This window comes from Pipistrellus hanaki (genome assembly GCF_964339955.1).
Source record: "Pipistrellus hanaki genome assembly, chromosome: 13".
Classification (NCBI taxonomy): Eukaryota; Metazoa; Chordata; class Mammalia; order Chiroptera; family Vespertilionidae; genus Pipistrellus; species Pipistrellus hanaki.
Window position 1 is genome coordinate 55,669,080 of NC_140515.1, and position 27,445 is coordinate 55,696,524.

General features: G+C 50.8%; 2 protein-coding genes across 4 annotated transcripts; both read left to right on the forward strand.

Annotated features, from left to right (window-relative positions):
* Positions 1 to 5,004: 5,004 nt before the first annotated feature.
* On the forward strand, positions 5,005 to 14,174 carry LOC311631676 (C-C chemokine receptor type 5-like). Its single transcript, XM_084902053.1, has 2 exons — positions 5,005 to 5,126; positions 7,126 to 14,174. Exon 2 carries the CDS (start codon positions 7,158 to 7,160, stop codon positions 8,283 to 8,285), a length of 1,128 nt encoding a protein of 375 aa, XP_084758179.1. The 5' UTR covers positions 5,005 to 5,126; positions 7,126 to 7,157; the 3' UTR covers positions 8,286 to 14,174.
* Positions 14,175 to 23,862: 9,688 nt separating this feature from the next.
* CCRL2 (C-C motif chemokine receptor like 2) lies at positions 23,863 to 27,175 on the forward strand. Of its 3 annotated transcripts, XM_084902052.1 has the most exons (3): positions 23,863 to 24,139; positions 24,553 to 24,662; positions 26,078 to 27,175. In XM_084902052.1, exon 3 carries the CDS (start codon positions 26,089 to 26,091, stop codon positions 27,124 to 27,126), a length of 1,038 nt encoding a protein of 345 aa, XP_084758178.1. In that variant the 5' UTR covers positions 23,863 to 24,139; positions 24,553 to 24,662; positions 26,078 to 26,088; the 3' UTR covers positions 27,127 to 27,175. The 3 variants fall into 3 exon arrangements, with proteins under 3 accessions (XP_084758178.1, XP_084758176.1, XP_084758177.1); XM_084902050.1 differs by lacking the exons at positions 23,863 to 24,139; positions 24,553 to 24,662 and adding an exon at positions 25,012 to 25,592; XM_084902051.1 differs by lacking the exons at positions 23,863 to 24,139; positions 24,553 to 24,662 and adding an exon at positions 25,619 to 25,723.
* The last annotated feature ends 270 nt before the right edge of the window (positions 27,176 to 27,445 follow it).

Here is a 27,445-nt window from a genome sequence, read left to right on the forward strand (position 1 = left end):
AACTTGACCCGTGTGCTCTCACATCCTGGGGATGTACTTGCTGCCCCAGTGCCACGCCCTGTCTTCCCGCCACCTCTCTCCAGCGCCCCCTGCCCTTGCTCAGCTGGCCTGCTGCCTTAGTGGTTGCCCCTTGAAGAATGTGGGGCCCATCGCTTCCATAGAAGGAAAAGGGTCCGTGGCCTTAAGGTGAGTGAAGGCTGTGGAGTCTGTTGATGGCTTCCAGGACTGGGGCTTTCCATAGGAGCCAGTTAGTACACATTCTTGTCACTAAAAAAAACACCTAAAAATGCGGGGCTGGCCTCTCCTTCTGACCACCGCATTCCTCCTATGATTCTCTGGGACCCACCTCCTTGGTTGGGTCCGCCTCCCCATCAATCCCACCCACTTCTATGACCCTTTTCTGCCACCAGTTTTCTCCTTACAGGGACAGGAGTGAGCGGGTAGACATGGTGGGGGGAGGGGGGTGGGGCGGTGCCCAGGACTGGTTCTGTCACTCAGCCCTGGGGAAGGTGTGTGACCAGGTGTCAGTGGTTTTCTTAGAACTGAGGGGTACTTAACACCTCCTCGCCCTCAGCCTCAGGGTACAGCTGCCAGTTCTGGGGCGATGGGCAAAGTCCCACCTAATTAGTATCCTGTTATGCACAGAGTTGAATATAGAGTAGATCACAGGGAGCCCACTGTGCTCCTTAAACGGTACATTAGACCTCTGTCACTGCACCTAAGGTCGCATCCGCCCCCTGTCTGGGCAGTGATTTTTTTTTTTAAAAAACAACAAACCCAAAATTCAAGAGCAGACTTTTCTTGGGCGTTAAGGGATTTCCACCTTGTCGAAACCAAGGGGTGAGGTGGACAGTCTGCACGTGCCTAGGTGGCTTGATGGTTTAACAGGGCATCGGGGATGTGGTGTGTGGGTCATCCTGGGAAGGTTCAAGAGCCGTGGTCAGCAAACGGCAGCTCACGAGCCACATGCGGCTCTTTGGCCCCCTGAGTGCGGCTCTCCAACGAAAGACCAAGGCCTGGGCGAGTGTATTTTGAAGAAGTGGCGTTCGAAGAAGTTTAAGTTTAAAAAATGTGGCTCTCCAAAGAAATGTCAATAGTTTGTACTGTTGCTATTTGGCTCTGTTGACTAATGAGTTTGCCGACCACTGGCCTATGGAAGCTCCACCTCAATAAAAATAACAGTTGAAGAACAATACGAGACATTTAATCATGTGAGCAAATGCCTATCAAGTCGTCGTTAGTCTGACAAGAAAAAGAGCAGCCCCCGGAACGGGTACACATGGGAGGGCAATTAACCAGAAAGCACACGTAAGAGGTTTGGGTTAAAACACATCGTATGTTGAGAGGGACTGTTTTGAGATTGTGAGGATATGCCTAATTCCCCCCTACCCCCCCACTCCCTTTCTATTTTTCTGTTTTTCCCAACTTCATACAATGAGCATGTGTTGGCTTTATAATTAGACATTTGTTTAACAAACTAAAGGATGCATTCGCTATTTTTGCAGCCGATCTCAGTGTTGACTGACATTGACTACAGTCCATTCGAGCCCCAGGTGTGTCCATGTGAGCTGCTGTGTGGCAGGTTTGAGCTGCCTGTGCTCAAACAGGTGGCCCTTGGAACCCCATGGAGAAGACCATCCGGATGTTCTCCCTACCTGTGGACGATGCTCTGAGCACAGGGTCCAGAGATGGCCTGCGTACGGAGCGGGAAGCAACCCTTGGGAGTTGGGGGCAATGACCAGATGTGGAGCAGCGGTTTAAGGACCGGCCTGAGACACCCTCCAATACGGGCATCCAGGCGAGTGCCAGAGCAGCCAAAAGACCGATTCTGGTGGGAAGTCTGGGTGCCACGCCTCTGAGGACGGGAGCCCTGGAGAGTGGGAGGGACCGAGTGAAAAGGGAAGCAGAGACTGGGAAGCGAAGGCACAGGATCCGCTGCTCGTTGGTTGTCATTGTATCCAGAGGAGTGTTTCACTGAGGGAATGCTGAAGACGTTCCTTCCCACTGGTTCTCCCTCCCGTGGGAGTCCATGGACGGACCCTTATTGCGGGAGCTGACCTCAACTCACCTCTGGACCCAGAAGCGAGAGGGGGTCAGGCACCTGCTAAGCTGGATTCCTCGTCTCCGCCCTATTCCCATCTGATGTGTGTTTTCCAAACCAACGTGGCCAGGAGTCCTTCACTGTTTAAGCGGGGGGCTGCCTTCCGGACCCCCAGGCCTAAGCCTTCACTGGACATTTGAGGAAACGGGAGCCCGGAGAGGAAGTTCTTGGTGGAGAGCACGGGGTGAATGGGCACCACAGTGTGGGCGAGGGAGCCTGCTCCTTGCTCCATGCTGCCCTCTGGGGGTGAGCACGCCGTCAGGGGCTCAGCCACCCCCGGGACCAACACAGGGCAAAGCCCCAGCTCCACATGGGAGAGTGGGAAACAACCACTGTCTCCTACAGAAACGTAAGGTTTGTCCAGCAGCACCTGAGAGTCCCCCGCCATGTATCACCAGGAAACGCCAGAACCAAAGCTGCCCCTGCTTTTGGTGCCATTTTACTCCCATGTATTTGCTACCGTTTTTGTGAACTCTTTCTAAAGCACGCTTCCTATTTCACTGCTTAACCAACCCCCAGCGGACAGCATCTACAACAGCGTCTACTCTACACTCATCCCATCACTCCACACCCCGCCCCACCCTGCGCCGGCACAGAATAAGCACAATCTAAGTGATGGACGTTAACGTTATTTTCCTAAGCCTAGCATTTTCCCTCCCTTTTTTATTTTATTTTATTTATTTTTATTTTAAAATATGTTTTATTGATTTTTTTACAGAGAGAAAGGGAGAGAGATAGAGAGTCAGAAACGTCGATGAGAGAGAAACATCGACCAGCTGCCTCTTGCACACCTCCCACCAGGGATGTGCCCGCAACCAACGTACATGCCCTTGACCGGAATCGAACTTGGGACCCTTCAGTCCACAGACTGACGCTCTACCACTGAGCCAAACCGGCTTCGGCTTCCCTTCCTTTTTAAATTCGCCTCCCCCACCTCGCCCCTTTGGCAGCCAGTAGCTCCTTCTCTGTGTCAGTGGGTCTGTGTATCACTCGATCTTGACCACAGACCTAAGGAGCGTTTCCGTAACTTGCTCAGGTCACACAGTAAATAGCGACGCTGGGGCTGACATCCAGCAACAGGACTGCAGGGTGCGTTTCCGAGTCGTTGCCTCTTGAATGACCCACAGGATGAACCGGGACATTTTCTTTATGGCTCCCTGTCCTGGTGAGGGTGACTGGCCTTAGGCTCTGTGGTCACACAAACATCTATGCCCACGGGGGGCGGGGCTATCCCTGTGCTTTCCCGCTTCCCCTGGGCTCCAGGCACCAGGGTCAGCTTCACTCCTTCAGCTTCTCATTTGCTGATACTAAGCAGCTATAGACAAGGAACCCAGGGAACCACTTACCGTGTTTCCCCGAAAATAAGACATCCTCCGAAAATAAGACCTACTTACAGGTTTCCTTCTGAGTGAAATAGGCATCCCCCCAAAAATAAGCCCTCCCCCCCGGCTAAACATGAGAGATTTGGTCCACTGATTCTGAAAGAAATGGAGTCACAAGAAATTCACCAGGAAATTCAGGAATTGGATTGTTATGATGATGTTCCAGAAAATGATGACATGATTATCATTGAATAAATGAATAAATTCTTGATACTGTAGGATTTACAGTTTGTCTGGTTTGTGTTGACAACTACCGTACTACAGTACCGTATACAGGTAATAAATTTCCTTTATTTTCATTTAACAATAAATGTGTACCATATTCTTCTTCATGGAAAAATAAGACATCCCCTGAAAATAAGACCTAGCGCATCTTTGGGAGCAAAAATTAATATAAGACACTGTCTTATTTTCGGGGAAACAGGGTATCTATCTATCATCTATCTATCACCTATCTATCTGTCTGTCTATCTATCTATCTATCTATCCATCTATCTTTATTGATTTCAGAGAGGAAGGAAGAGGGCGAGAGAGAGAGAAACGTCAATGATGAGAGAGAATCATTAATTGGCTGCCTCCTGCACACCCTGCCATTGGGAACAAGCCCACAATCTGGCATAATCTCCTGGTTCATAGGTCAATGTTCCATCACTGAGCCAAGCCAGGCAGGCAACAACTGAGGTTTTTAGATAAGTCACCAACCACCGAGAAAGCTTGACGTGACTGCCTACTATTGTCATCTAGTCCTGAATTCGACCCTATTCTCCCGGCATTTGTTGCCCATTTCATGCTGACAAGTTCTCACAGCTCCAGACAGACCGTATCCTGGGAGTGGGAACTCTGCCACCGCTATCCCTGGCACAGGGCCTGCACCGATGCCCGCGGGGCTGGAGGGCTGCAAGACAGTGAAGAGGTGGAGTGGAAACTCGTACTGACGGCCCCACCAGACTCCCGAGAGAAAGGTGGGCAGCGTGGCTTGCTCACAGGGGAGCCTGCAGTTCAAATGCTTTAGGTACCAGCTGTTTTCGTTTACAGAGAACAATCGCACAGGGTGCTGAGTGAACGTGTCAGTTGCAGTAGGCAGGCGGTGGGGAGAAGGATGGGTGAAGGGGAGCACCGGTTATTACGAAGGATTCCCCTCTCAATTCCAAGGAAGAGGATGGGATCTGGGCCTTGGGGCCTCATTCTGAGAAGCCCTGAGGCCTTGCACATCTCATTTGCCCCTTGGACAGCAGGGGTCTTTGTTTTTGTTTTTCTGTAAAGCGAGGGCTTTGCACTAGATACATGTGACTCTTCCAGTTCCGAGATGTTCCGGTTCTTTCTGCTTCCTAACAGCCTCTGTGTAGTTGGATGAGCAGGGTGTAAAGAGAATCTTGTAACTAGGGAAGCCCACGTGACAGACCCGAAATCTACCCTTCAGCCTATTTAAAGCTCAATTAAAAAAGGAAAAGAAAAAGGAGAACTGTTTACTGATTTTTTTTTTTGCCCTGCAACATACGTAGGCTTGACAACTCCGCCCCCCCCCCCCCCCCCTTTAAGTAGAAGCTGCTTAAGCTTCCTGCACATCAGCCGCTATATGCTTGATTTGCACGGCTCAGCTGGTCAGAGGAGCTAAGACATCCGTCCCCACCAGAAACTTCCCGGTAAGTCACCTCTCAGGCACTTTGCCTATGAGTTAGCTCAGCTTCTGTGATGAGTACAAGCGTCTACAGGAAACCCTGAGGAGGCATTAGACAGGCACCAGGTGCTCAAAGGACTATCTTAAACTATCATCTTGACCATCAGGAAGGGCTCAGACTTTAGAATGAGTTTCAGACGATGATAACATCGAAGATACGAAACACGATTATGAATGAGAAATTCTAAAGGAAACGGTATTATTTCTTTGAAAGCCCTGACCTTTCAAAAGGAAGCTTTGTCAGAGAGGGGATTCTTGGCAGAGTCTGGGGAGAGGTTATCTTCTGATCAGGACAAAACCCCCCGGCAGGATGCCCTCCGAGCATGCGCCCCACCAGAAGTTGCATCTCAATCTGGTTCTTTTGGTGTTTCCCCCCCCCCCCCCCCACAGAAAAGAGGGAGGCTGAGAATTGCCCCGAATTAATATCATCACAAATATCAAAGTCTCCCTTTAACATATGAGTCTCACAGCGCATGTTCGTGTGTGCTCCTTTTTCTGGCTCAGATGGTCTTCCCCGGCTGCCCAGGATTGGAGAGAAGTCGCAGGCCAGGAGTGGAACGTGGGTAGCTGGGACGAGCCGAAGGGTTGCGAAGGAACTGAGCTCACACAGGAAGGGTGGTGGCGGATGAGACATTGTCCACTTGGCCATTCCTTACTCATCACAACTCAGGAACTATAAACGCAAACTTCGGAGGAAAGGCGACAGTGGTCTGGATGTTACAATTGGCCGTTGGCCTCAGGACCCTCTCGGGGTCCCGGCCTCTGCAAGCCCATTTCGTTCTGACCACAGAGAGAGAGAGGGGCACTAGGCTGATGGGCCTGCCCGTTGGTTCTCTCACCAAGGAGGGAGAGACAGGATGACATGGTGGGTGAGCGTAGGTTGCCTGTGTTCAGAATCAGTTGCTCCCCAGCTGTGTGTCTTTGGTTAAGTCACTCATCCTCTATGGCAGTGTTTCCCAAACTTCTCTCATGATGAGAATCACCTGGTGGAGTTGTTAAACTACAGATTCCTGAATCCCAACTAAGAGGTGCTAAACTAGAATTTTGGGGAGCATATAGGTAAAATTGTACAGAGCACTAAGTTAAGTATACAATTTTACCTATATGCTCCCAAACATTCTAGTTTAGCACCTCTTAGTTGGGATTCAGGAATCTGTAGTTTAACAACTCCACCAGGTGATTCTCATCATGAGAGAAGTTTGGGAAACACTGCTCTATGGACTCTGAGAGTCTCCTCTGCCACATGAGAGCGGTAATGGGATCTGCCTCACTGGTTCACCTTGAGGGTTAGTTGCCTTGTGAAGCTTAGTGGTTGGCATGCATGGTACCCTGGGAAACTTAATTATCAGAGCACACCCGAGGTGATGCTCACGGAAGCCCGCTCCAGGGAATGGCAGCTTTGGCATAGATTGCCAGGCAGTGCTGGACTGAGGGTGCCTGACCACGCTTCTTTTTTTTCTTTTTCTTTTTAAAAAATATATATATTTTATTGATTTTTTACGAAGAGGAAGGGGAAGGAATAGAGAGTTTGAAATATTGATGAGAGAGAAACATCGACCAGCTGCCTCCTGCACACCCCCTACTGGGGATGTCCCTGCAACCAAGGTACATGCCCTTGACCGGAATGGAACCTGGGACCCTTCAGTCCGCAGCCCGACGCTCTAGCCACTGAGCAAAACCGGCGAGGGCCTGGCTCCATTTCTTGAAACTGTTATTCAAGTTTCTCCCACTGCATGCGGCTGTGGAACTATCAGATTTTATATGGCAAGATGGCCCTTTTCTGAGTTTCCCCAACAGAGCGAGGAAGCAAGGAAACTAGCGGCGAGCCTTCTCTTTATTTTAAGAGTTCATTCTGTGGCAAAAACAAAAAAACAAAACAAAAAACACACACAAACACACACACACACACACACACAAAAAAAAAAAAGCTCAATTAAATGTAGAAATCTATGTATCCATTTCAGGGACCCATTCGTGTGTAAAAACGTTCGCAGTCATGGTGGACCCCTCGCTGCCTTCTGGGGCTTTACCAGAGATCCCTGCTTCTGTGCTCACGGGGCTGAGCACGATGGACCAAGTGTTTGCCACCACCGATTACATCGACTACAGCGTGTCCGAGCCCTGCCTGAAAACCGACGTGAGGCAGGTGGCCGCCGGGCTGCTGCCCCCGCTCTACGCGCTGGTGTTCATCTTCGGCTTCGTGGGCAACCTGCTGGTCGTCCTCATCCTGGTCAAATGCAAAAAGCTGAAGAGCATGACTGACATCTACCTGCTCAACCTGGCGGTCTCCGACCTGCTCTTCCTCCTCACCCTCCCCTTCTGGGCTCACTACGCAGCCGGCCAGTGGGTCTTCGGGAACACCATGTGCCGGCTCCTGACGGGCCTCTATTTCATCGGCTTCTTCTCCGGAATCTTCTTCATCATCCTCTTGACCCTTGACAGGTACCTGGCGATCGTCCACGCGGTGTTTGCGTTAAAAGCCAGGACGGTCACGTTTGGGGTGGTGACCAGTGGGATCACCTGGGTGGTGGCCGTGTTCGCCTCTATCCCAGGAATCATCTTCACCAGATCCCAACAAGAGGGCGCTCGCTGCACATGCAGCCCTCACTACCCCACCAGCCAGTATCATTTCTGGAAGAACTTCCAGACCTTGAAGATGGTGCTCCTGGGCCTGGTCCTGCCCCTGCTGGTCATGGTCGTCTGCTACTCGGGAATCCTGAAGACCCTGCTGCGCTGTCGCAATGAGAAGAAGAGGCACAAGGCCGTGCGGCTCATCTTTGTGATCATGATCGTCTACTTCCTCTTCTGGGCCCCCTACAACCTCGTCCTGCTCCTGAACACCTTCCAGGAGTTCTTCGGCCTCAACAACTGCAGCAGCTCCAATAGGCTGGACCAGGCCATGCAGGTGACGGAGACCCTGGGCATGACGCACTGCTGCATCAACCCCATCATCTACGCCTTCGTCGGGGAGAAGTTCAGAAGCCACCTGTCGGCCTTCTTCCGCAAGCACATCGCCCGCCACCTCTGCAAACGCTGCCCCATCTTCCAGGGGGAGGCCCCCGAGCGTGGGGGGTCCGTCTACACGCGCTCCACAGGGGAGCAGGACATCTCTGTTGGCTTGTGACCTGCACTCGGTTTTCTGCCCCCGGGCTGGGGGTGGGGGCAGTTATCTCAGAGAGGAAGCGGCCGTCCTCGAAGGCCAAAGATCCACCCTTCTATTTGGCATCTGCCCTTCCATTCTAGAACCCCTACAAGTGGATGAAACAGCCACCTTGTCACCTGCCCTCCCCGGACCTCAGCAATGGACGAACGCTCCCCTCCCTGCAAAAGTTCATTGTAAAAACTGTCCCCCGGGAATTGCTGATGCTTGAGTTTGGTTACCTGTCCAGGAACAACAAAACAAACCAAGACATAGTTTCCTGCCTGCTCAAGGCAACGTACGGGTTGTAAGTGTGTGTAAAACAGTCCTCGTCTCGCCTTGGGGACGAGAGACTTGGACGTGGTCAGTTATGAAAGGCCGTCTCCTCGCGTGACCTCCCCTTCAAGGTGGGCAGTAAGCTCCCCGGGCACTCAGGACCAGCTGAGAGCCGTGGCCTGGTGGAGCTGAGAGGAAGGGAGGGGGCCCTGCTGCTTGTGGAGGAGAGGGAAGCTGTGCAACTGGCTGGGAGGAAGGTGTGGGTTGGAGTGGCCTTGGCCAGCATTGCAGAGGTTCACCCCGTGCCCTGAGGAGGACCTGGGAAGGTGAGCATTTCGGGCAGGGAGACCGGCAACACGCAGGTCAGGGTCATGAGGCCTCTGCTTGGATCACGGCACAGGAAGGGATTGGGTGGTGGGGAGTTTGTGCTCAGCATTTAGGGTAAGAGCTGGGCAGATTGGGGTGGGGGGTAAGGGGCACAGAGAGACCCTAGGTTTCAATGTGCTGACTCGAGATGCCCTAAAAGTGGCTTCTAGGGAAGTTTAGGTGAAAAGCAGGAGGGGGAGGCGGGAGAGGGGGTGGGTGGGTGTTGTGAGCTTGTATGCAGCCTGGTGTGGACAGACCCTGGCTGTCTCTCCTTGATGCATCAGCTCTCAGAGCATCCTTCCTGCCCCAGCTCAGCCTCCAGGCATCTCCCAGAGGCTGTGAAGCAACATGTGTGTGAATGCATGTGCCTGAGGCCCAGGAACACTGCCAGCTCAGACAGGGACCCACATAGTTCCTGACAACCCAGAGCTTTATAAGCATGGAGCACAGAGGTGAGGGAAACCCAAATGACTAAGAGTCTGCCTGCCACAGCCCCGCCTTCCTCCCCCACCCCCACCCCCACCCCCACCCGCACTGTCTAAGCATCGTGTTCCGGATTTAACCCTATCAACAGGCGGAGCGGAGAACAGGCTGCCCCCAGCTCTATAGCCACAAAAAGTACAATCGACCAACCTCAGTGTTTCGGGCTGAGTGTGGGGACTTTACTCTTCTTCAATGATGCCTCCTCCACACAAATCCTGCCCAAACACTAAGGGAGTTACCCATTTGGAAGGGAGAACTATGGGATTTTTCCCCCCTCTCTGCAGTTGCTACTTTCCTTACTTAGCATATGCCTGAGAATGTTTTGAATTGAGGTAGCTAGGACCACAGCAGTAAACATCAGGAGAGGAAACTTACAGGAGTGAGAATCATCTGGGAGATAAAGGTGTCAGAAAAATAGGAGGTGTTAATGGTTTTTCTCAAACTCAAAACTTGAACCTTGTGGGTTGTGGTTGTTGGCAGGAAGTGACCGAAGTACCTGATCTTTCCCTCTTAAGGCGGTTAGGGGAGCATAAGTAGCATATGACTCCAGCCTCTGGCCTGATTCAGACATTCTGGTATCTTTGTATCTATCTATCATCTATCTATATCTATCAATCATCTAGAAAGATAGATAGATAGATAGATAGATAGATAGATGATAGATAGATAGACATAGAGATAGATAGAGATATATGGTCTTCGTATGCATATAGAAAGTTACCAATTGCTTGGAAGAAAATATGTATCTAATAAAACCACCCTCTAAAATAATAAATTATATTCTTGTTCCTTCAGTGCAGAGTTCATTTAGAGACTAGCACTTAAACTGTGATGGCATTTTGTAAGTAACTGGGAGAATTTCATCATGTATTGAGAATTGTGTTTTTTAAAAATAGTTTGAATAAAAAGTTGACCTGGTACCTGGATCAAACTTCCAGAATAATTTATATTTAAAGATGCTGCCTCCAGGGTGGAGTTTCTGAGCAACTGACCTTGGAAATCATTCAATTCCCAATTTAATTCTGTGACTCAAAAGAGTTGACACATTGCTGTTGATGTTTTTAAAAAGGCACCCCATGTGTGTTGAAGCACTCGGCAGCTGTGTTTACCAATGAGGGCAGTAGATAACGCCATGGCCTCATGGGCCTGCAGTCCTGAGTTGAAGGCAGTGGGATGCGGGGGGTGGAGGTTGGTTGCTATAAAGGCTGCTTTTTGTTCATTTACCATCTCTCTCAAGCACCTGGCTGCGGTGATGACAACGATGCCCGTGTGGACCTCTGTGCATGCGTCAGAGCACAGGTGCGCCAGGTAGAGGTGACGGTGACGTCTGCGCACATTCATCGTTGGGAACATGCTGGTGTCCAGGTTTGCAGGCTGCTGTGCTGCCACCTTCCAGCAGGTGGCAGCAGAGCCAGCTGCCATCCTACTTGGTTGTGGGTGAAACACTAAAAAAGATAAGGACAGCTGGAGTTGGCTCTTTTTTTAAAAAAATATATTTTATTGATTTTTTTATAGAGAGGAAGGGAGAGAGACAGAGAGTTAGAAACATCGATGAGAGAGAAACATCGATCAGCTGCCGCCTGCACACCCCCCACTGGGAATGTGCCCACAACCAAGGCACATGCCCTTGACCGGAATTGAACCCGGGACCTCTCAATCTGCAGGCCGATGCTCTATCCACTGAGCAAAACCGGTTTCGGCTGGAGCTGGCTCTTAAGACAACTTCCCCCAAAAGCATTGAAGGGCCGCCTTCCATCTCCTGAGCCTAGAGGAGGCAGGAGCCCAGGAAGGCCGACCGGGGGCTGAAGGTAGTGTAGAGGACGGGGTCAGGGACAAAGGGGATCTGCCCCAGACGATGCAGGCAGCTGTTTGGGCAGGTTGGAAGGTGTCAACTTTTAGGGCCGATATACATCACTTCTTAACTCCTTTCCATCTTAATAAGGGACTCCAGAATGAACATGAAGAAATAGCTGCCCGGGGTGTCTGCAGCCTTACCAGGGCCTCCCCCATGAGCTCCTTCCGCCCATTTCCTCACTTCTCCTCGGCCTGGACCCTCCACTGCCTACTCTTCTCCGGAGTTCTGACTCCATTCACCATCCCCTGGGGCCGTGGTTTTCAAACTCATTAGTCAACAGAGCCAAATAGCATCAGGACAACGATTGAAATTTCTTTGGAGAACCAAATTTTTTAAACTTAAGCTTCTTCTAATGACACTTCTTCAACATAGACTCTCCCAGGCCGTGGTATTTTGTGGAAGAGCCACACTCAAGGGGCCAAAGAGCCGCATGTGGCTCTCGAGCTGCAGTTTGCCGACCACAACCCTGGGGGAAGGGACCCTGCTCCTCCACACAAGGAGGGCACTATGTACATGCGATGCATAAAGTCCTTAGCAGGGAGGAATAAGGGGAGGAATAAGGTACAAATTCATAAATTGCAATTCTGTTTACACTTGTACTCCAATGGTTCTCAAGTTTAAACAGCTCTAAGTTAAAATGCATTGGCATTTCCACTGCTACGATTACAAACCATTTATTTGCTATTGGAGGGAACAAGACTCCGAAACATGAACATCGACTTCCAAGGGGTAACCTTCCTGATGAAGGTATTCGACTTGCCACGAGATTCCCCAGAGGCTAGAAGTGGAGATGAAAGCAGAGCATATCCTGTGCTATCTAACTGCCCTCCCTACTAGTCTAACCTGTGGGCTTACAGTGGCCATGCACCGGCTTCCCTAACCATCCTGGCCAGGAGGCAAAACTGAAATGCATTTCCATAGCTCCTTCGAATTTGAATAAAATCCACGGCGGGAATCTTGCTTGTATTTTTCCAAAACATCGCCAAACGTTAATATGTTAAGGTACATAGGTCATGATTGTGCCAGATTTTCCTTCATCATTTCCTTCGGGCATTTTTACAACGCTTATTTACGTTCGGCTCCATATTTTTACTCTTTAATTTGATTATAAGTTAGGTGTCATTGCAATTCTGTCATGTTTCAGGGATTTATTTTTGCTTCTTTTTCCGAAGGTGGTCACTAGGTTTGTTAAGTGGATGTGTAGAAAGAAGTCTTTTTCAAACGTGATTCAATGGAAAGGCCTTCATGAAGAACGCTGTGCTATACTGCCCCCTTGTGGCCACTTTAGCCATCAACAAGGGCATCCTCCAACCGCCTGGGCCACAGAGAATGAAGACGGAGCCTTTTCCCCATTAGAGGTTTAAAGCTTGTCTGCTGGCACTCTTGTTTCTGAAGAACAAGGGGAGTGTGGGTGGAGGACACATGTTGATGCCTGCGGTGAGATAGAAGTCCCAACTGCCCCTGCCAATCTCTGCAGATCGCTGAACTCACCATCTTGCAACAAGGTCCCAAAACGTCTTGTGGCAAAGCTTTCTCACAGCCCATAAAACGCCACGAGCCCCTCCCACATTTTCCTTGCAGGTGCCAAGTGTTTGTAGGTGGGTTTGTTTTACATCCACACCCTCCTCTCTCCCTTATTGATATCACCCCCATTTGATCACTTACGGTGTCATAGAATTTGAAACCAGGAGGGTTGCAAAGATCAGCCAGTCCGACCCCCTCACTTTAGAGAGGAAGAGCGAGCCCACCCCCAGCCCCAGAGATTCTGATGTACAATAGCAGGTCTGGGCCGGCCAGTGCAGTGATGTGTTTTCAGTCATGGTGCTTCCCCAACGCGCATGGGCGGCCAGCAGGGAGCCATTGAGTAGGGCGGGTGGGAGCAGGGAGGTGGGTCTGGGATTCAGGGGGGTGGGGGGACGTGCTGAATCAAGGGTGCACACGGTAGTTTCTGGGGAGCTTTACAAATAGTAACAGCTGACTCCACCCCCAGAGATTCTCATTGGAGGGGTCTACAATGCGGCCTGTGGGTTTTTTGACTTTTAGAAGTTCCTGGTGATTCTAACTATGGCCAAGTTTGAAAACTCTGCCGAAAGCCTGTCCTGCTGCGCATGCTGGAGCCAGGGATGCGGTCCCAGGAAGACACTCTGAGCCCCCACCCCGAACCCACTGCTGCAAGTGGGGGACACAAAGACCAGGGAGAGTCTGGATTCAGCTCCAGATTTTCGTAACAGAACATTAGCACTGTCTTCAGCAAGCTGGTTTTTAAAGCCTAGGAATCTAGACTTAAGTGGCAGCATAAAATATCTACAGGAGGCCCTGAGTATTCCGAGGTCGTTGCTGGTTTGGGATTATGCTTTGACTCATCCCTTCCAAGAGAAAAGTAAATAAAAGTGGGGTGTCTGGCATCCATGTTGAGCTTGCAGCTTCAACTTCCAGAGACTGTTTCTCATGCAGAAAGGGGGCTGCTGTGTGAGATGTTCCACAAGTGAGTACAGATTTCACTTATGTTGGTGAAATTTCCCCCCTTTTCCTTTAACCATTCCTTTAGCTCTCCAGTAGAACATTATCCCCACAGAGCTGCAAAACTCCGAAGTCTGTGTCAGCCTAGAGAAGGCAATGATAATTCTGCAGTTAACTTTTCACTTACAGTTGATATGCAATATTATATGAGTTTCAGGTAGGGTTAGACATTTAAATAACATATGAATTGAGCCTGCTTCTAAGTCTAGTACCCTTCTGAGACCACACATGGTTATTACAATATTATTGATTATATTTCATAAATTGTATTTTATATCCCCTTGACTATTTTGTAATTGCCTATTTGTACTTCTTAATCCCTTGCCCTTTTTCACCCAGCCCTCCAACCCCCCTGAATGGATAAAGAAGATGTGGAATGGAATATTACTCAGCCATAAAAAAGAATAAAGTCTTATCATTTGTGACAACATGGGTGGATGTAGAGGGCATTGAGCTAAGTGAAATAGATTGGAAAGAGAAAGACAAAGCCTATATAATAAAAGCCTATTATGCAAATTGACCAAATAGCAGAACAACCGGTGGAACAACTGGTTGCTATGATGTGCACTGACCACCAGGGGGCAGACATTCAATGCAGGAGCTGCCCCCAGCCCACAGGCCGCAGGCCAGCCAAGGTGGGTGCCAGTAGGAGGCCACGATCACCCCGTCAGTTGCCCCACAGATCGGCCATATCACCAGCCAGGCCTAGGGACCCTACCCATGCACAAATTTCGGGCATCAGGCCTCTAATACCATATCATTTCACTTACAGGTAGGATCCAAAAAAACCAAAACAAGCGAACAAACAAGATAGAAACTAACTCATAGATACAAAGAACAATCTCTGTGCTCCGTATTTTCTTTGAACTTGCAGTTAGTCAGCTGCAGGAATGATTCCTCCCTCTGTGGGTGAGGACCTTGCTCCACATCACCTGGACAGGGGCCAGGGGGCGCTCTGTCACCATCACTGTGATGGGAACATTGATCAGTGGGTTCTGGGCTGTCGGTCAGATCAGTTACAGAGTCCCCATCAGCCTCTGATGATCATTCAAGGGTCACTGCAGTGACACAAATGAGAGAGGCCACCTGCCTACCATGAGACCCAGGTAAGCCAGTCAGCTTCTTGCTCCCAGAAATCATGTCCATGACCGAGTCCCACAGTGGCTTGCAGCGCCCTGGAGAGAAGACTCATGACCACCTGGGAGAGATGACCCAACACACAGCTGTCCCGGGTCATGTCTTTCCCGAGACCAGATGCTCAGCCATTCCTTCTCTCCTGTGATCAGCAGCAAGAATCCCCCAGCGCTCCCCTTCTTAGCTAGGTGAGTGCCTCTCTGCCCAGCACCTAGAGCACCTCCCCCAGTGCACAGAGAAGCCGCCACTGCTCCCACCCACCCAGCAAGGAGCATTTCTCCACCCCGCACTTTTAACAGCCCTTTCTTTGTCCATCGAGTGGACAGGTTTTCCCACACAGATAGGCAGGTATTTGCTCACCAGCTGTTGTGGACTAAATGTGTGTGGCCCCTAAATTCCTATGTTGAAGCCCTAACCTCCCAAGGTGATGGTATTAGGAGGCGGGTCTTTGAGAGGTGATTCGGTCCTAAGGGTGGAGCCCTCACCAGTGGGATTAGCGCCCTTATGAATGAGACACAGGACCTGCTCTTTCTCTCTATCTGCCCTTCGCATGTGAGAACACAGAGAAGACGGCCAAATGCAAACCAGCAGGCAGACTCTCACCAAACACCAGATCTGCTGGCACCTAGATCTTGGGACTTCCAGGATCCAGGACTGAGAGCAACAAATGCCTGTTGTTTGCCACCCAGTCTATCGTAATTAGTGATGGCAGACCAACCTGACAAAGACACCAGGCATTGCTTTTACAACGTGTTTGCCTGTCCTTCCGGAAATGGCCTTCTATTAATTACAACAGCAACAACAACAAATGTGGCATTGCCTCCCACCCTCTTATCTTCCTCCCCCATCAAACTTCCTCTCCCGTCTTTCACCGGGACAGAGTAAATAACAGAGTGCAGTGGAAAGTGTCATGAGTTCAGGGGGCTTGCATTTTAGATACATCTGTATTCACCCAATACCTACGAAGAAGTTACTGAGCTGGTGCTAGGGTTTCCACAGGCCCCAGTTCCTGTGTTCAGGGAATGATGTAAGAGTCTAAACACAGAGCCCATAGGTAAACAGACAACCACAACATGCCTGGGGTGAGGCCCGCTCCCAGTGCCATGGAGGATGTCCGCACTGGGCAGTGAGACTGGCTTCCTGGCAGGGACAAAGGCTTGGCTGGAGCCTGAGACCACGGGGCAGCCTTCTGACGTCTCATGTTTATATCAGGCCCCGACTCAGAAGCACAAAAGAGACCATGTTATAACCAAACATACTTCCTCATTCGTAGCCGCATCTGCTTAGAACCCACTCCCATTTCATCTGTGCCAGCCTGTTCAATGCAACCCCGGGATTGCTCAGGCAATTTCAAGATGCATAGAATTCATTTTCTGTTTGGGCATGCCCTTGCTGAAATATTTGCTCTTTTCTCCCATGCCCACAGTTGATTCTTCTGGGGTAGTGGATCTCATCCAGAGGACGAGTTTCCTCGGGAGCCACCTGGCCATATCTGGAGACATTTTGGTTGTCACGACTTGGGGAAGAGGCCAGGGATGCTTCTCAATACTCTCAATGCACAGGGCACTCCCCCACAACAAACGTGTCCAGGCTCACAAGTCAGCCGTGCTGTGGTTGAGAAACCCTGCCTCAGCCTCAGCCAGGAAGACACAGGCCTGTGGTGGGCTGTTAGGGATTTCTGGCAAGATTGCTGAAGCTTCCTCCAAACTCATTAAATGTTCTGGATTCTTGGCATGGCCATAGGTGATTTGACTTTCCAAAGTACTCTATCATCATCCACCCACCACTTTGGTCTCGACCCTCTTTCAATCCTGCTCTTCCCATCAGATCCTTCTCCTTCCCACAAAACATCATCTGTTTTATTATGGGGCTTGACAGATTAGTCTCACAGCCATTAGAAACTTCACTCTACACAGCATCTTAGTAGACACCCCTTTATCACTCTTTTCTCATTCTACCTCTGTGTCCCACTGGAGCCACCACACATCCCCTCATAAAGCTCAGTTGTCCTGAACCACAGTCGCCTAGCTTGGTTTCACTCTCACTCTGCACTGCTGAGCCAATACCTTAGCCCATAAATGCCTTATCTCTTCCATGACTTTCCCCTCAGTCATGGATGCCTCAGGGCCAGCTTTTACCTCCCAAGTCACTCAACAGGTTTCCTCAACCTTGGGTATCATATAAAACTCCACCTGGCATCCTACTGAAATACCAACTGTAATTTATGATTTGGCATGTGCTAGACATTTTTTTTATATCCTTTCTTAGCCGGAGTCAGAGTTCTACGCAAAACAGGGATGAGCAACTAGACAGGAACCTGTACTATGGTCTCTCTCTCATCTAACATAGACGTAGCCCCCCAATAACTAGTCTTTACCTGCCTCCAGATAATCCATCTCCTCATAACCCTCAGTATCTCAGGAGGTGTCAGGACTGGCTTAACCAGTGCTCCATCATATTTTGCAAATTTATGGGACTACTGGCTAAAAAACATAAATTGGTATCTATCTTCCTTCATAGGACCATTAACATTCCTATTCCTCATCCTCGTTTTTGGCCCATGTATTCTGCACCGTTTTCCATCTTTCCTTCAGGACCGTCTTCATGCCTTCACCAACCAGTCTCTCGGGGAAATCATGCTGCTGCAACCCCTCACTCAAACCAGGAGGCATCTACACAGTGTTCCAGCCAACTACAATCAAAGTCCATCCCCTTATTATCTCGACATCCCCTCTCAGCAGGAAATGACTATGGAAGAAATAACCTCCATCCCTATTCCATAAAACAAAAAGGCTGGAATGTTAGGCCTGATCAAATAATCGAATGGGTAACCCTTCCCTTGGGAAACTGATATTTAGACCATTTAACAAGCGACATTCCCTTTCGCTTAAACCACATTGTATTTGCAAAGACCGTTAACTTTCCCTTCAGGACTTGCCCAGGATCCGGACCCGCCCAGAGAATTCCACACGGAAAACGTTGCCCAGAGTCTGTTAAAATCTGTGATTCCCCGATCCGGGGTGCTCAGCCCATCTGGTATCCAGATGACCTAATAAATATTAATTCTTGATCACTGTCTGCCTCATGCGTATCTTCTTCGGGGACCCTAACAGAAACAAGCAGTTACAGGAGGAGGCAACTTCATGGAATGGTGAGTAGTTTCATAAGAGAGTGAGAAGGGAATATAAACAGATGGGACAGGAAGCTGGTGAGTAGAGGGCATGTAGGGATGGCCTTGCTCATTGTGCTAAGGAGTGTGGGCCCAAGGGGCATGGAGAAGGGAATGTGTACCTCGGCCATCTGATCGACCCCAGCATGTGGAGAATGTACAGGAGGAGGCACAAGTAGAGGGAGGCAGAGATCCCAGGCAGAGTTTTGACCGTGCTCCTCTGGGGACACAACGGAGGCCTCTGTCAAGGTTAAGAGCTCTGAGTGGCAAGCAGCTAACAAATTTGAACGCTTCTAGGGGAGCCCAGCCAGCATAGCTCAGTGGTTGAGTGTCAATGTACGGACCAGGAGGTCATAGTTTGATTCCTGGTTAGGCACATGCTTGGGTTTTGGGTTCCATCCCCAGTGTGGGGCGTGCAGGAGGCAGTGAATCAATGAGACTCTCTCATCATTGATATTTCTATCTGTCTCTCCCTCTGCTTCCCTCTCTGAAATCAATAACAAATATATATACTATAGTATTTTTTGGAAAGAAAGCAAGCTACCAGGGGAATGACTCATTAGGACTTGGATTGAGGGAGGAAGGGAGGTCAGGGCTGGGGCCCCGATATGAGATGATGGGTGAGTTCAGTGTTCAGGAGAGTTGAGTTAGAAGTTCATGCTGCTGGCAATGTTGGGAGAAGCTGGATGTGCTGACCTTGGCCCAGCAGGGCACCTGGGTGGAGGGGCACATCTGGGGGTCCAGCAGTGGACACATGGCTCAGGACAGAACCCCGAGGAGTGCAGGCAAGAAGGAGGAGAAGGTGTGTGGGACAGGCAGAGTCCTGCCGGGGTGAGAGCTCAGGGAGGAAGAGGAAGTGTCAACATCCTGGGGATGCCAAACAAGATAAGAGAGGAGAAAACATCCGCGGGGCCTGTGATGCAATCCGAAAAGCAAGACAACCTCCCAGCGCCTGCGTGGTCTCCCCCTGCACTGACTCTCAGCAAAGGGACAGACAACCGTATTTCCCTGTTGCCCCTAAGAAAGCACAATTTTGTCCCGAAGTTCTGGGCTCTCTGGAGGGACAGGACCTGCCCTTGTGGATCGGAGGCCCTGGTTGCTGAGAGGAGGGACCCATTCCAAGGACCCTTTTCAGAGGATATGGCTGAATCTTTTGAGATGGGTACCTCAGACTCTGGGGCACAGAGAGCAGCCAGCTCAAACCATATCCTTGGAGTCTATAGGAAAGGCTGGGGCGGGGGTGGAGGGGGGGTGGGGGGGGCGCTCGCTCAGGGACCCTCCCTGGGGGAGCACTGGACAGGGAGGGAGCACAGCTTTCAGGCCCCTGGGCCCTGACCCCAGGAGGGCCCACAGTACCCACCCAGGCTGAGGATCAGGCCCAGCCCCGTCTTGCACAGTTAAAATCCGAAATGATTTAATTTTGTTAAAGGGAATGTTTTTTAAGTGAGAATGCTACTTGGTTGATTACCTTTTACTTCTGTTTATAAGAAAAGATTTCTTATCTCTTCAAAATATGGTTCATATTGAACCAGAGACTGTTCAATCTTTCCGACCCTCCAAAGCAAGCATGTCAAACTCGCAGCCCATAACAAATATTTTTGTGGTCCAGCCAATATAATGGTATGTAACAAATGTCTTAATAACATTTCATAACTTATTTTTTCGTAACTTAATTTTTGCAATATCCTGTTGTACATAATTATCAATAACAAACTACAAGGTTTGCTAATGACTGATTATTATAATTGTGTTCCATTCATTTTCCTTACACGCCTTATGCACAGGCGCACCATTTCTCTCCACTAATACTAGCAGCGAATATTTTTTTATTTTTTTCAATATATTTTATTGATTTTTTACAGAGAGGAAGGGAGAGAGATAGAGAACTAGAAACGTCGATGAGAGAGAAACGTCAACCAACTGCCTCTTGCACACCCCCTACCAGGGATGTGCAATCAACCAACGTACATGCCCCTGACCGGAATCGAACCTGGGACCTTTCAGTCCGCAGACCGACGCTCTACCACTGAGCCAAACCACTTTTGGCAGCAGCGAATATTTTAGCAGCCGATTGCCATGCCATTAGTCTTGGACTGACTTGTTTGGTGTGGGCAACGGAAATATTTCGCTTTTGGAGAACAAAAAAAAAATAGTTTTATTTGTGTCACGCTTATTAATTTGTGCAGTTATTCAGTGTCGGTAAGTTAAAGTTCAAGAAAAAGTATTAATTTTGATTAAAATGTTCTATTATTTTATGTTAACGATTACTCATTTATTCAGCCCTTTGCATTCAGCATGTCTGTATTGAAAAAAACCTACGTTTCTGTGAAAATGGAAGCTTTTGGTTTTTTGTGGCCCACATGAACTTAAACCTTGTTTATTTGGTCCATGTTAGCCTTTGAGTTTGGAATGCTTACTCCAAAGTAGAGCGTGGCCGGTGAAATAAGCAGGAGAAAGAGGAGAAAGGAAAACTGGAGGGTGGCGTGGGGGCGGGGAAGTTTCAGTTCTCACACTCTGCGAGCCCCGATGACCCAGTGAGTCATCAAGAGGGATTAGTGGAGCCCTAACTGGTTTGGCTGAAAGGTCCCAGGTTTGATTCTGGTCAAGGGCATGTACCTTGGTTGTGGGCACATCCCTAATAGGAGGTGTGCAGAAGGAAGCTGATCAATGTTTCTAACTCTCTATCCCTCTCTTACTCTCTGGAAAAAAAAAAAAAAAAAAAAAAAAATATATATATATATATATATATATATATATATATATATATATATATTTTTTTTTTTTTTTTTTTTTTTAAGAGGGATAAGTGGCCAACAGGCATGTGACTCCTACACAACCACAGCATGGTCTTATGACAGGGTAGTTTTGACACTTCAGTTTCTGTTTCTTTTCTTAGGGTAAATAAAATGTGCAGGAAACCCGGCACCCTCAGCATGTGCAGTAGGCACTGTGGGTTTTGCCCTGATGCCCTCTTCAGGGTCAATGCACCCACTCGCCCAGCTGCTGGGGCTGGGGCAGCTGCAAACGTCACGGGGAACCACCGTCAGCTGCTGGGACCTGCCTGCCAGGCTATGCCCCGTCCCTCAGTTGGGACAGCGCTGCAGGGCCAGCCCAGCGCCAGAGCTCCTCTGAGATCAGCTGAGGCCTCCGCTGGAGCTCCCTTGCGGTCAGCTTGCCCCTCTGCTGGGTCCCGCCTCCGCTGGGTCCCTTTCAGGCTGTCTCCTGGGAGCCCTTAAGATCAACAGGACCTCTGCCTGCAACGCCCTGGCTGAGAGGTCTGCATTCCTGCGAGCGCGGTCTCAAATAGCCAAGTGCCTGGCTCCAACTTTCTTTTCCTCCAATACTCAGTCACAGGCGCCAGTGACCAATAAAGTATCTCCACCCTGGTTTGTGTTCCTTTCACTTCCCTTGTCCCATCTCTGCGATACAAGTAAATGGTCCCTCCAGGATCTGAAAAAGGAAGACATCGGGAGGAAAAGGAAGGAGAAGAGACCTATGCACTCCTAGCCTGGCTAACTCCCACTCAGGCTTTCAGCTTAGATGACAGCTATCCTGGGACACCTCCCCTGAGCCCTCTGGGCTGGGCACGTGCCCCTGCTGACTGCCCCACAGCGCCCATGTGCTTCCCAGCCTATCACGTGACTCCCTGGGTTATAATCAGTTATGTATCTGACCATATCCCTCTAGATCAGTGGTTCTCAGCCTGTGGTTCTTGAGCTTATTATGTGACTACTATCCTGTAATATTTTCTTCTTGGACTTTAACTTACCAGGTTGAGAACCGCTAGCAGGGTCACCTAAGACCATTGGAAAACACAGATATTTACATTACAATTCATGGCAGTAGCAAAATTACAGTATGGATTACATAATGAAGTAGCAACAAGAATAATGTTATGGTTGGGGGTCACCACAAAATGAGGAACTGTATTAAAGGGTCGAGGCATTAGGAAGGTTGAGAACCACTGCTCTAGATGGTCACGTCAATGCCATGAGGGCAGGGAATGGGTTTAGTTTGCTCATCATTTTCTCCCTGGGCAAAGCTCCTGGCACTCGGGAGATGTGTCCACAGTCTTGCTAGGAAACATGTGGCACACTCCAGTGGGGCAGCTGAGGGAGTCTGGTTGGAGGGCTCTTTACAAAGCTTGAGACGGGGACAGGGAACTCAGCACATACTGCAGGACTCAGTGCTGGTGAGCGTGGCCGCCTTTCCCACCACAGGCCAAGAGGAGGGTGCTGTCTGGCAAGAACTGCCCCACCAACAAGGACATCCAACCAGGAGAGAGCCTCCAATCTCCTACCTGAAACTCCCATTGGCCAAACCCGGCGGAAAATCATAGGCTGAAGGGGATCTGCTATTACTAGTAATAAGTTCAGTCTCTCTGGACATAAAGCAGGATAACGGAGAGTGTACAGAGAGGGGGAAAGGAAGGGTTACAGGACAGTAGGCACAAAATACCTGTGAAATGAATAAACGAATGTTACTTTTCAACAAACGCTCATTGAAACACTACTCAGTGGGTATTTATCCTGTTGCTCACCACTGGTGTAGACAAATCAAAGGCCACATGCATTCAAAGGCCACGAACTGTGACTCCAACATGGGGAAGACAGCGAAGCCTGGGGCTACATGAGATGGGGAGCTGGAACCGAGATGGCCTGGCATAAAGCTAGGGAAAGGTGGACTAGAAGAAATGCACCCACAGGCAGAAGACAATGAGACAGCGGACCAGTCCTTGCCTAGGCTCTAAGCAGTAGAGGGAAGAGTCTCCTCTGGGAATCCAAAATCCGTGCCTCGTGCAAATACGAGGTTCCATTCCACAACACCCTCAACACAGGAGACCACAACAGCAGACCAAGAAAACTCATCTCAGGCCAGTGATGCCCCAGGTGCTTCTGGCTGAAACAAATGCAAAACTCCCCCCAGAAGGGAGTGTTCCCCCTTCAGGCCACGCAAAGCTGATGCAGAGAAAATAATCCCCAATAAATTTGAACTCACATGGAGACCGCAAATATCCAAGGAAATGGATCATCATGAGAGATAGTTGGTAGGCTTCACAAACCACAGTTAAAACCTGACTGGTTTGATTAAATCATGATTTGATTAAACATTTTATAAGGAATCAAGATCCTTTAAAAAGGGAGCAAAATATTAATAGCAGAACCGATTCATTGGACAAGGGTCCATTCCATTCTTGTGGGCTTGTTGTATTGCCCTAAGTCAGCACTTTGTCTTAGAATCTGAAAAGTCCTAGAAACCCTTCAGGATATGGGAGTTTTTACTCAGTATGTGTTTTTCTTTTCTAAAAATATATTTTATTGATTTTTTACAGAGAGGAAGGGAGAGGGATAGAGCGTTAAAAACATCGATGAGAGAGAAACATTGATCAACTGCCTCCTGCACACCCCCTACTGGGGATGTGCCCGCAACCAAGGTACATGGCCTTGACTGGAATCGAACCTGGGACCCTTTAGTCTGCAGGCGATGTTCTATCCAAAGCCAAACCAGTCAGGGCTTTCCTTTGTTTCCCTAGAAACGTGTCTGGAAGCTAGTTGAGACAGGAGACCGTAAGTTAGCGATGGATCTTGTCTTCGTGGCTAAATGGTGTTACCTAGCTGGTCTTAGAAATACTCACTCAAACAAAGCATGGAGGGGAGAAGTGGGTTGGTGGGTTGGTTTTACTGGGGCTTCCAGGGAGGTTAGGGAACGGACCAGTGGACAAGCAGAATGCTAGAAATCAAGCCAAAACAAAACAATACTGAAAGCGAAGGCCATGCTAATTCCAGGAAGTAGGATGTTCCTGAATGTACACACAGTGGTTTTTCTTGGGAAACTTCCAATTTCTCATAATCCCGTGATACATTCGAGGTGCCTGCCTGCAATTTCCCTCCACTTAACTATATCACATGCATAGTGTGTATTCATGAGGTTTTCCAAGTCTCAACATTGGACTTGACCCTCATCCCCTGGCCTGCGATCAACCAGTCGGCATCAGGCAATAGAGTATCAAGAGCTGCCATCACCTACTCACTCCAGGTTCTGGGGAGGTGGGGGGCAGGTGGGAGGCAGGTGGGGAATAGGTGGGGGGCAGGTGGGGGGCTGGTGTGCTTTCAAATAGCCTGGCCACAGGAGGTAGAGCCCCTGAAGGAAGAGTGACCTCTGCTGGTCCCAGGGCCACAGCTGCCACCACTGACCAGAGCTTCCCAGGGCACAGTGACCCTCCCTCAGAGGAGCCCATTGGGGAGGAGGGTGAGAGGGGGGGCCGGCAGGAGGACTGGCTGGGAAACAGTCACAGCCCCGGTTCCCACCAGCCACCCACCCCTGCTTAGGGAGGAGCACCCTGCATCGCCCTTTGAGTTAAATTTAATGCTCGGTCACATGTTCGTCTGGGTCCTTCTGGTGTTTGTTTTTCCTTTCTTCTAATGCTTTCCTTATTTCTGTGTTAACAGGTCCACGTTCTGGGTGGAATGCTACCCCGAACACCTCCGTGGCGTTAACAGGATGCCATCTGATCAGCAACGTAGATGCTAAGGGTCCCCCCCGCGGAGGCCGATCACAGGTACCAACACTGGACCTGGGCGTTCAGACAGACTGCTCAGCCCTTTCAATCAAGTTCCTCTTCCCAGTTCAGCTTTCTTCCCAGCCCTCCCCGCCCTCCCTTCCTCCGCGCCGACCGCCCACCACCTTCCTCTCTCCTGGCCACAAGCCTCACCTCCCCCCTGCCCCGTCTGGGGTTGAGCGCTTCATCCTGACATTCTCTGCCTCCGCGTCCTCACCTTGGAATGTTCCTGCGCTGGGTTCTCCCTCGGGGCGCAGGGTCAGCTCCTCACGGCTCGCCTAACTCCATGGGGCTGTCGGTGCTCAGAGCAGCCCACGCTCCCTGCACTGACACCCCACCCCACGTCTGCACCCCCTTCCGGAGGGATACATCCCTGTGGCTGCCACTGCGAGGGAAATCCTCTCTTGAGACCCCACCCCCTCAGTCAAAAGTGACTAGAAACACCCAGCGCAGTCCCTGGGGTTCTCACTACAAGTTCCGGAAGCCCCGGATGGATGCCAGGTGCGGGCTGTGCAGATGCTAAGGAGCCGCTGCAGGCGCCGCTGGGACACTTGGCTGCAGCTGGTCCCCGCTCAGTGACACATGCCAGACAGGCCTTCCTAGCCCTCCCTCCGTATCGCACGCGAGCAGCCGAGCCCAGTTCCCTTATCTGGGGCGGCCAGGAGGCCCGGGGAATCAGAGGCGGGTCCAGGGGGAGGTGGAGGACTCGACAACTTCCTGGTTTTCTTCGAAGGCTGAGTCACAGCCTGGGGGTCCGGGGAGCCTTCCGTGGGCTTTCCTTCAGCTCCTCCCAGAGGAGCCCCTCCTGGAGGCAGAGCGATCAGGGAGACGCGGTGGCTTCTCCTGCCCCTAGGGGTCAGGGCCGCCCGCGGGGCTGGCAGGAAGCCCGTGTCTCCAGTCCCAGGCCCGGCCCTGCGGGCTCGGCCAAGGGTAAGTCATCTGTGTATGTCACCAGCGAGGCCATGTGGGGCCTAGGATGCTTTCGCTTTTGCAGGCATTTGCTTCGGTCCTCCGAGAGAGGAACTCGGAGCTCCCAGCCTGTCACAGGAAGCTGCCTGGGGGTGAGCCAGCTTCTCAGACGGGGGCTGGGACCCTGGCTCTGGGTTCTCCCGCACGGGAGCTCCTGTCTCTCTCTGTCTTACACACGGCCTGCAGGCGGGCTCCTGTTTCTGCCCAGAGAATGAATGACGTTCTTAGAAGACGTGTCCTTACCTGCGTTTGCCCGGGGGTGTCAGTCTCGGGTGCAGCAGCCCACGCGGGAAGGAGGGGCGGGTGGAGAAACGTCTGTTTTCTTTCCCCTAGGCGGCAGACGTCCTCTGGCTCAAAGCGTGCTGCGCGGCCCCTCACCTGTTTGCTGTTTCCCCCAGGGCCGGGCAGCTGTCTGCGATAACACCATCTCCGCTTTCTCCGTGCAGGGCAGCCGGCGATGGCTAACTACACGGACGATGACTACGACGTCATCATCATCTACGACCCTCTGCCTGACAATGAGACCCTCGAAAGGGACGGTGCCGAGCAATGCCCCCCGTATGACCCCGCCGTCCTCTCGGCCCAGCTGCTGCCTCAGCTCTTCACCGCCGTGTTCCTGCTGGGCCTCCTGAGCAACATCTTGATGGTGTCCGTCCTGGCCAAATGCCACCGGCTCCGCCAGGTGGAGCACATCTACTTCCTGAACTTGGCCGCGTCCAATCTGTGCTCCTTGCTCACCTTGCCCATCCAGGCTCACGCCGCCTCCCACGGGGGCACCCTGGGCCACCCCACGTGCACAGTTCTCGTGGCCCTGTCCTCCGTGGGCCTGCACAGCCAGGCGCTGTTCAACGCCCTCCTGACTCTGCAGAGCTACCTGGTGTGTTTCGACGTGAGACGCTTGTCCCCGGCAGCCAAGCGGAAGGCCTGCGGTGTCCTGGCCAGTGGCCTGGCCTGGCTGGCGGCTGCTCTGCTGGCGCTGCCCGAGGTCCTGCTGTGCATGGCTCAGGGGGACAGCCTGGGGGCCAGGTGCCCCTGCAGCAGGCTTCCCTTCCTGCCGGGCCAGGGGATGGCCTGGCAGCCCTTTCTGACCTTGAAGGTGACTGTGGCGGGCCTTCTGGTCCCACTTCTGGTTTTTATCGTTTGCCTTGTGCGGCTGGGAAAAACGCTGAGGAAGCCTGACCTTTTCCGGCTGGTTTTCGCCGTCGTGGTTGCTTTCCTTCTGATGTGGGGACCCTACAACATGGCGCTGTTCCTATCTACGTTCAAGGACTCCTTCTCCCTGCGGGACTGCGGGAGCCGCTACCTCCTGGACAGGAGCGTCCAGGTGACGGGCATCATCGCCAGCACCCACTGCTGTGTGAGCCTGCTCCTCTACGTGCTCCTCGACAGGGCGTTCCAGAGGCACCTCTGCCCTTGCTGCTGCCCACTTCCGCCCACGGAGGACCCTGTACAAGATATGCCAGGGGACGAGTGTGACTGCTCCACTAAACTGTAAACCGGCTTCCATCAAGCTGGACAAATAAACATCGCTTTTGTGTCCTGGGTGCCTGGCTTTGTATATGTTTTGGCTATGGATGAATTGTGCGCTCCCTACCTCCCCATCCCAATTTATATGTTGAGGCCCTAACCCTGTGCATAGGGGCATTGGGAGATCATTAGGGTTAGATGAGGTTATGAGGGTGGGGCCCTCGAGATGGGATTAGTGCCCTCAGAGGAAGAGACACCAGAGAGCTTCCTCATTATTTTACTCGTGTGTCTATGAAATCCATATGGGGAGAAAGGGAGGAAGTGAGCATTGGATTTGTCTCAGGTGC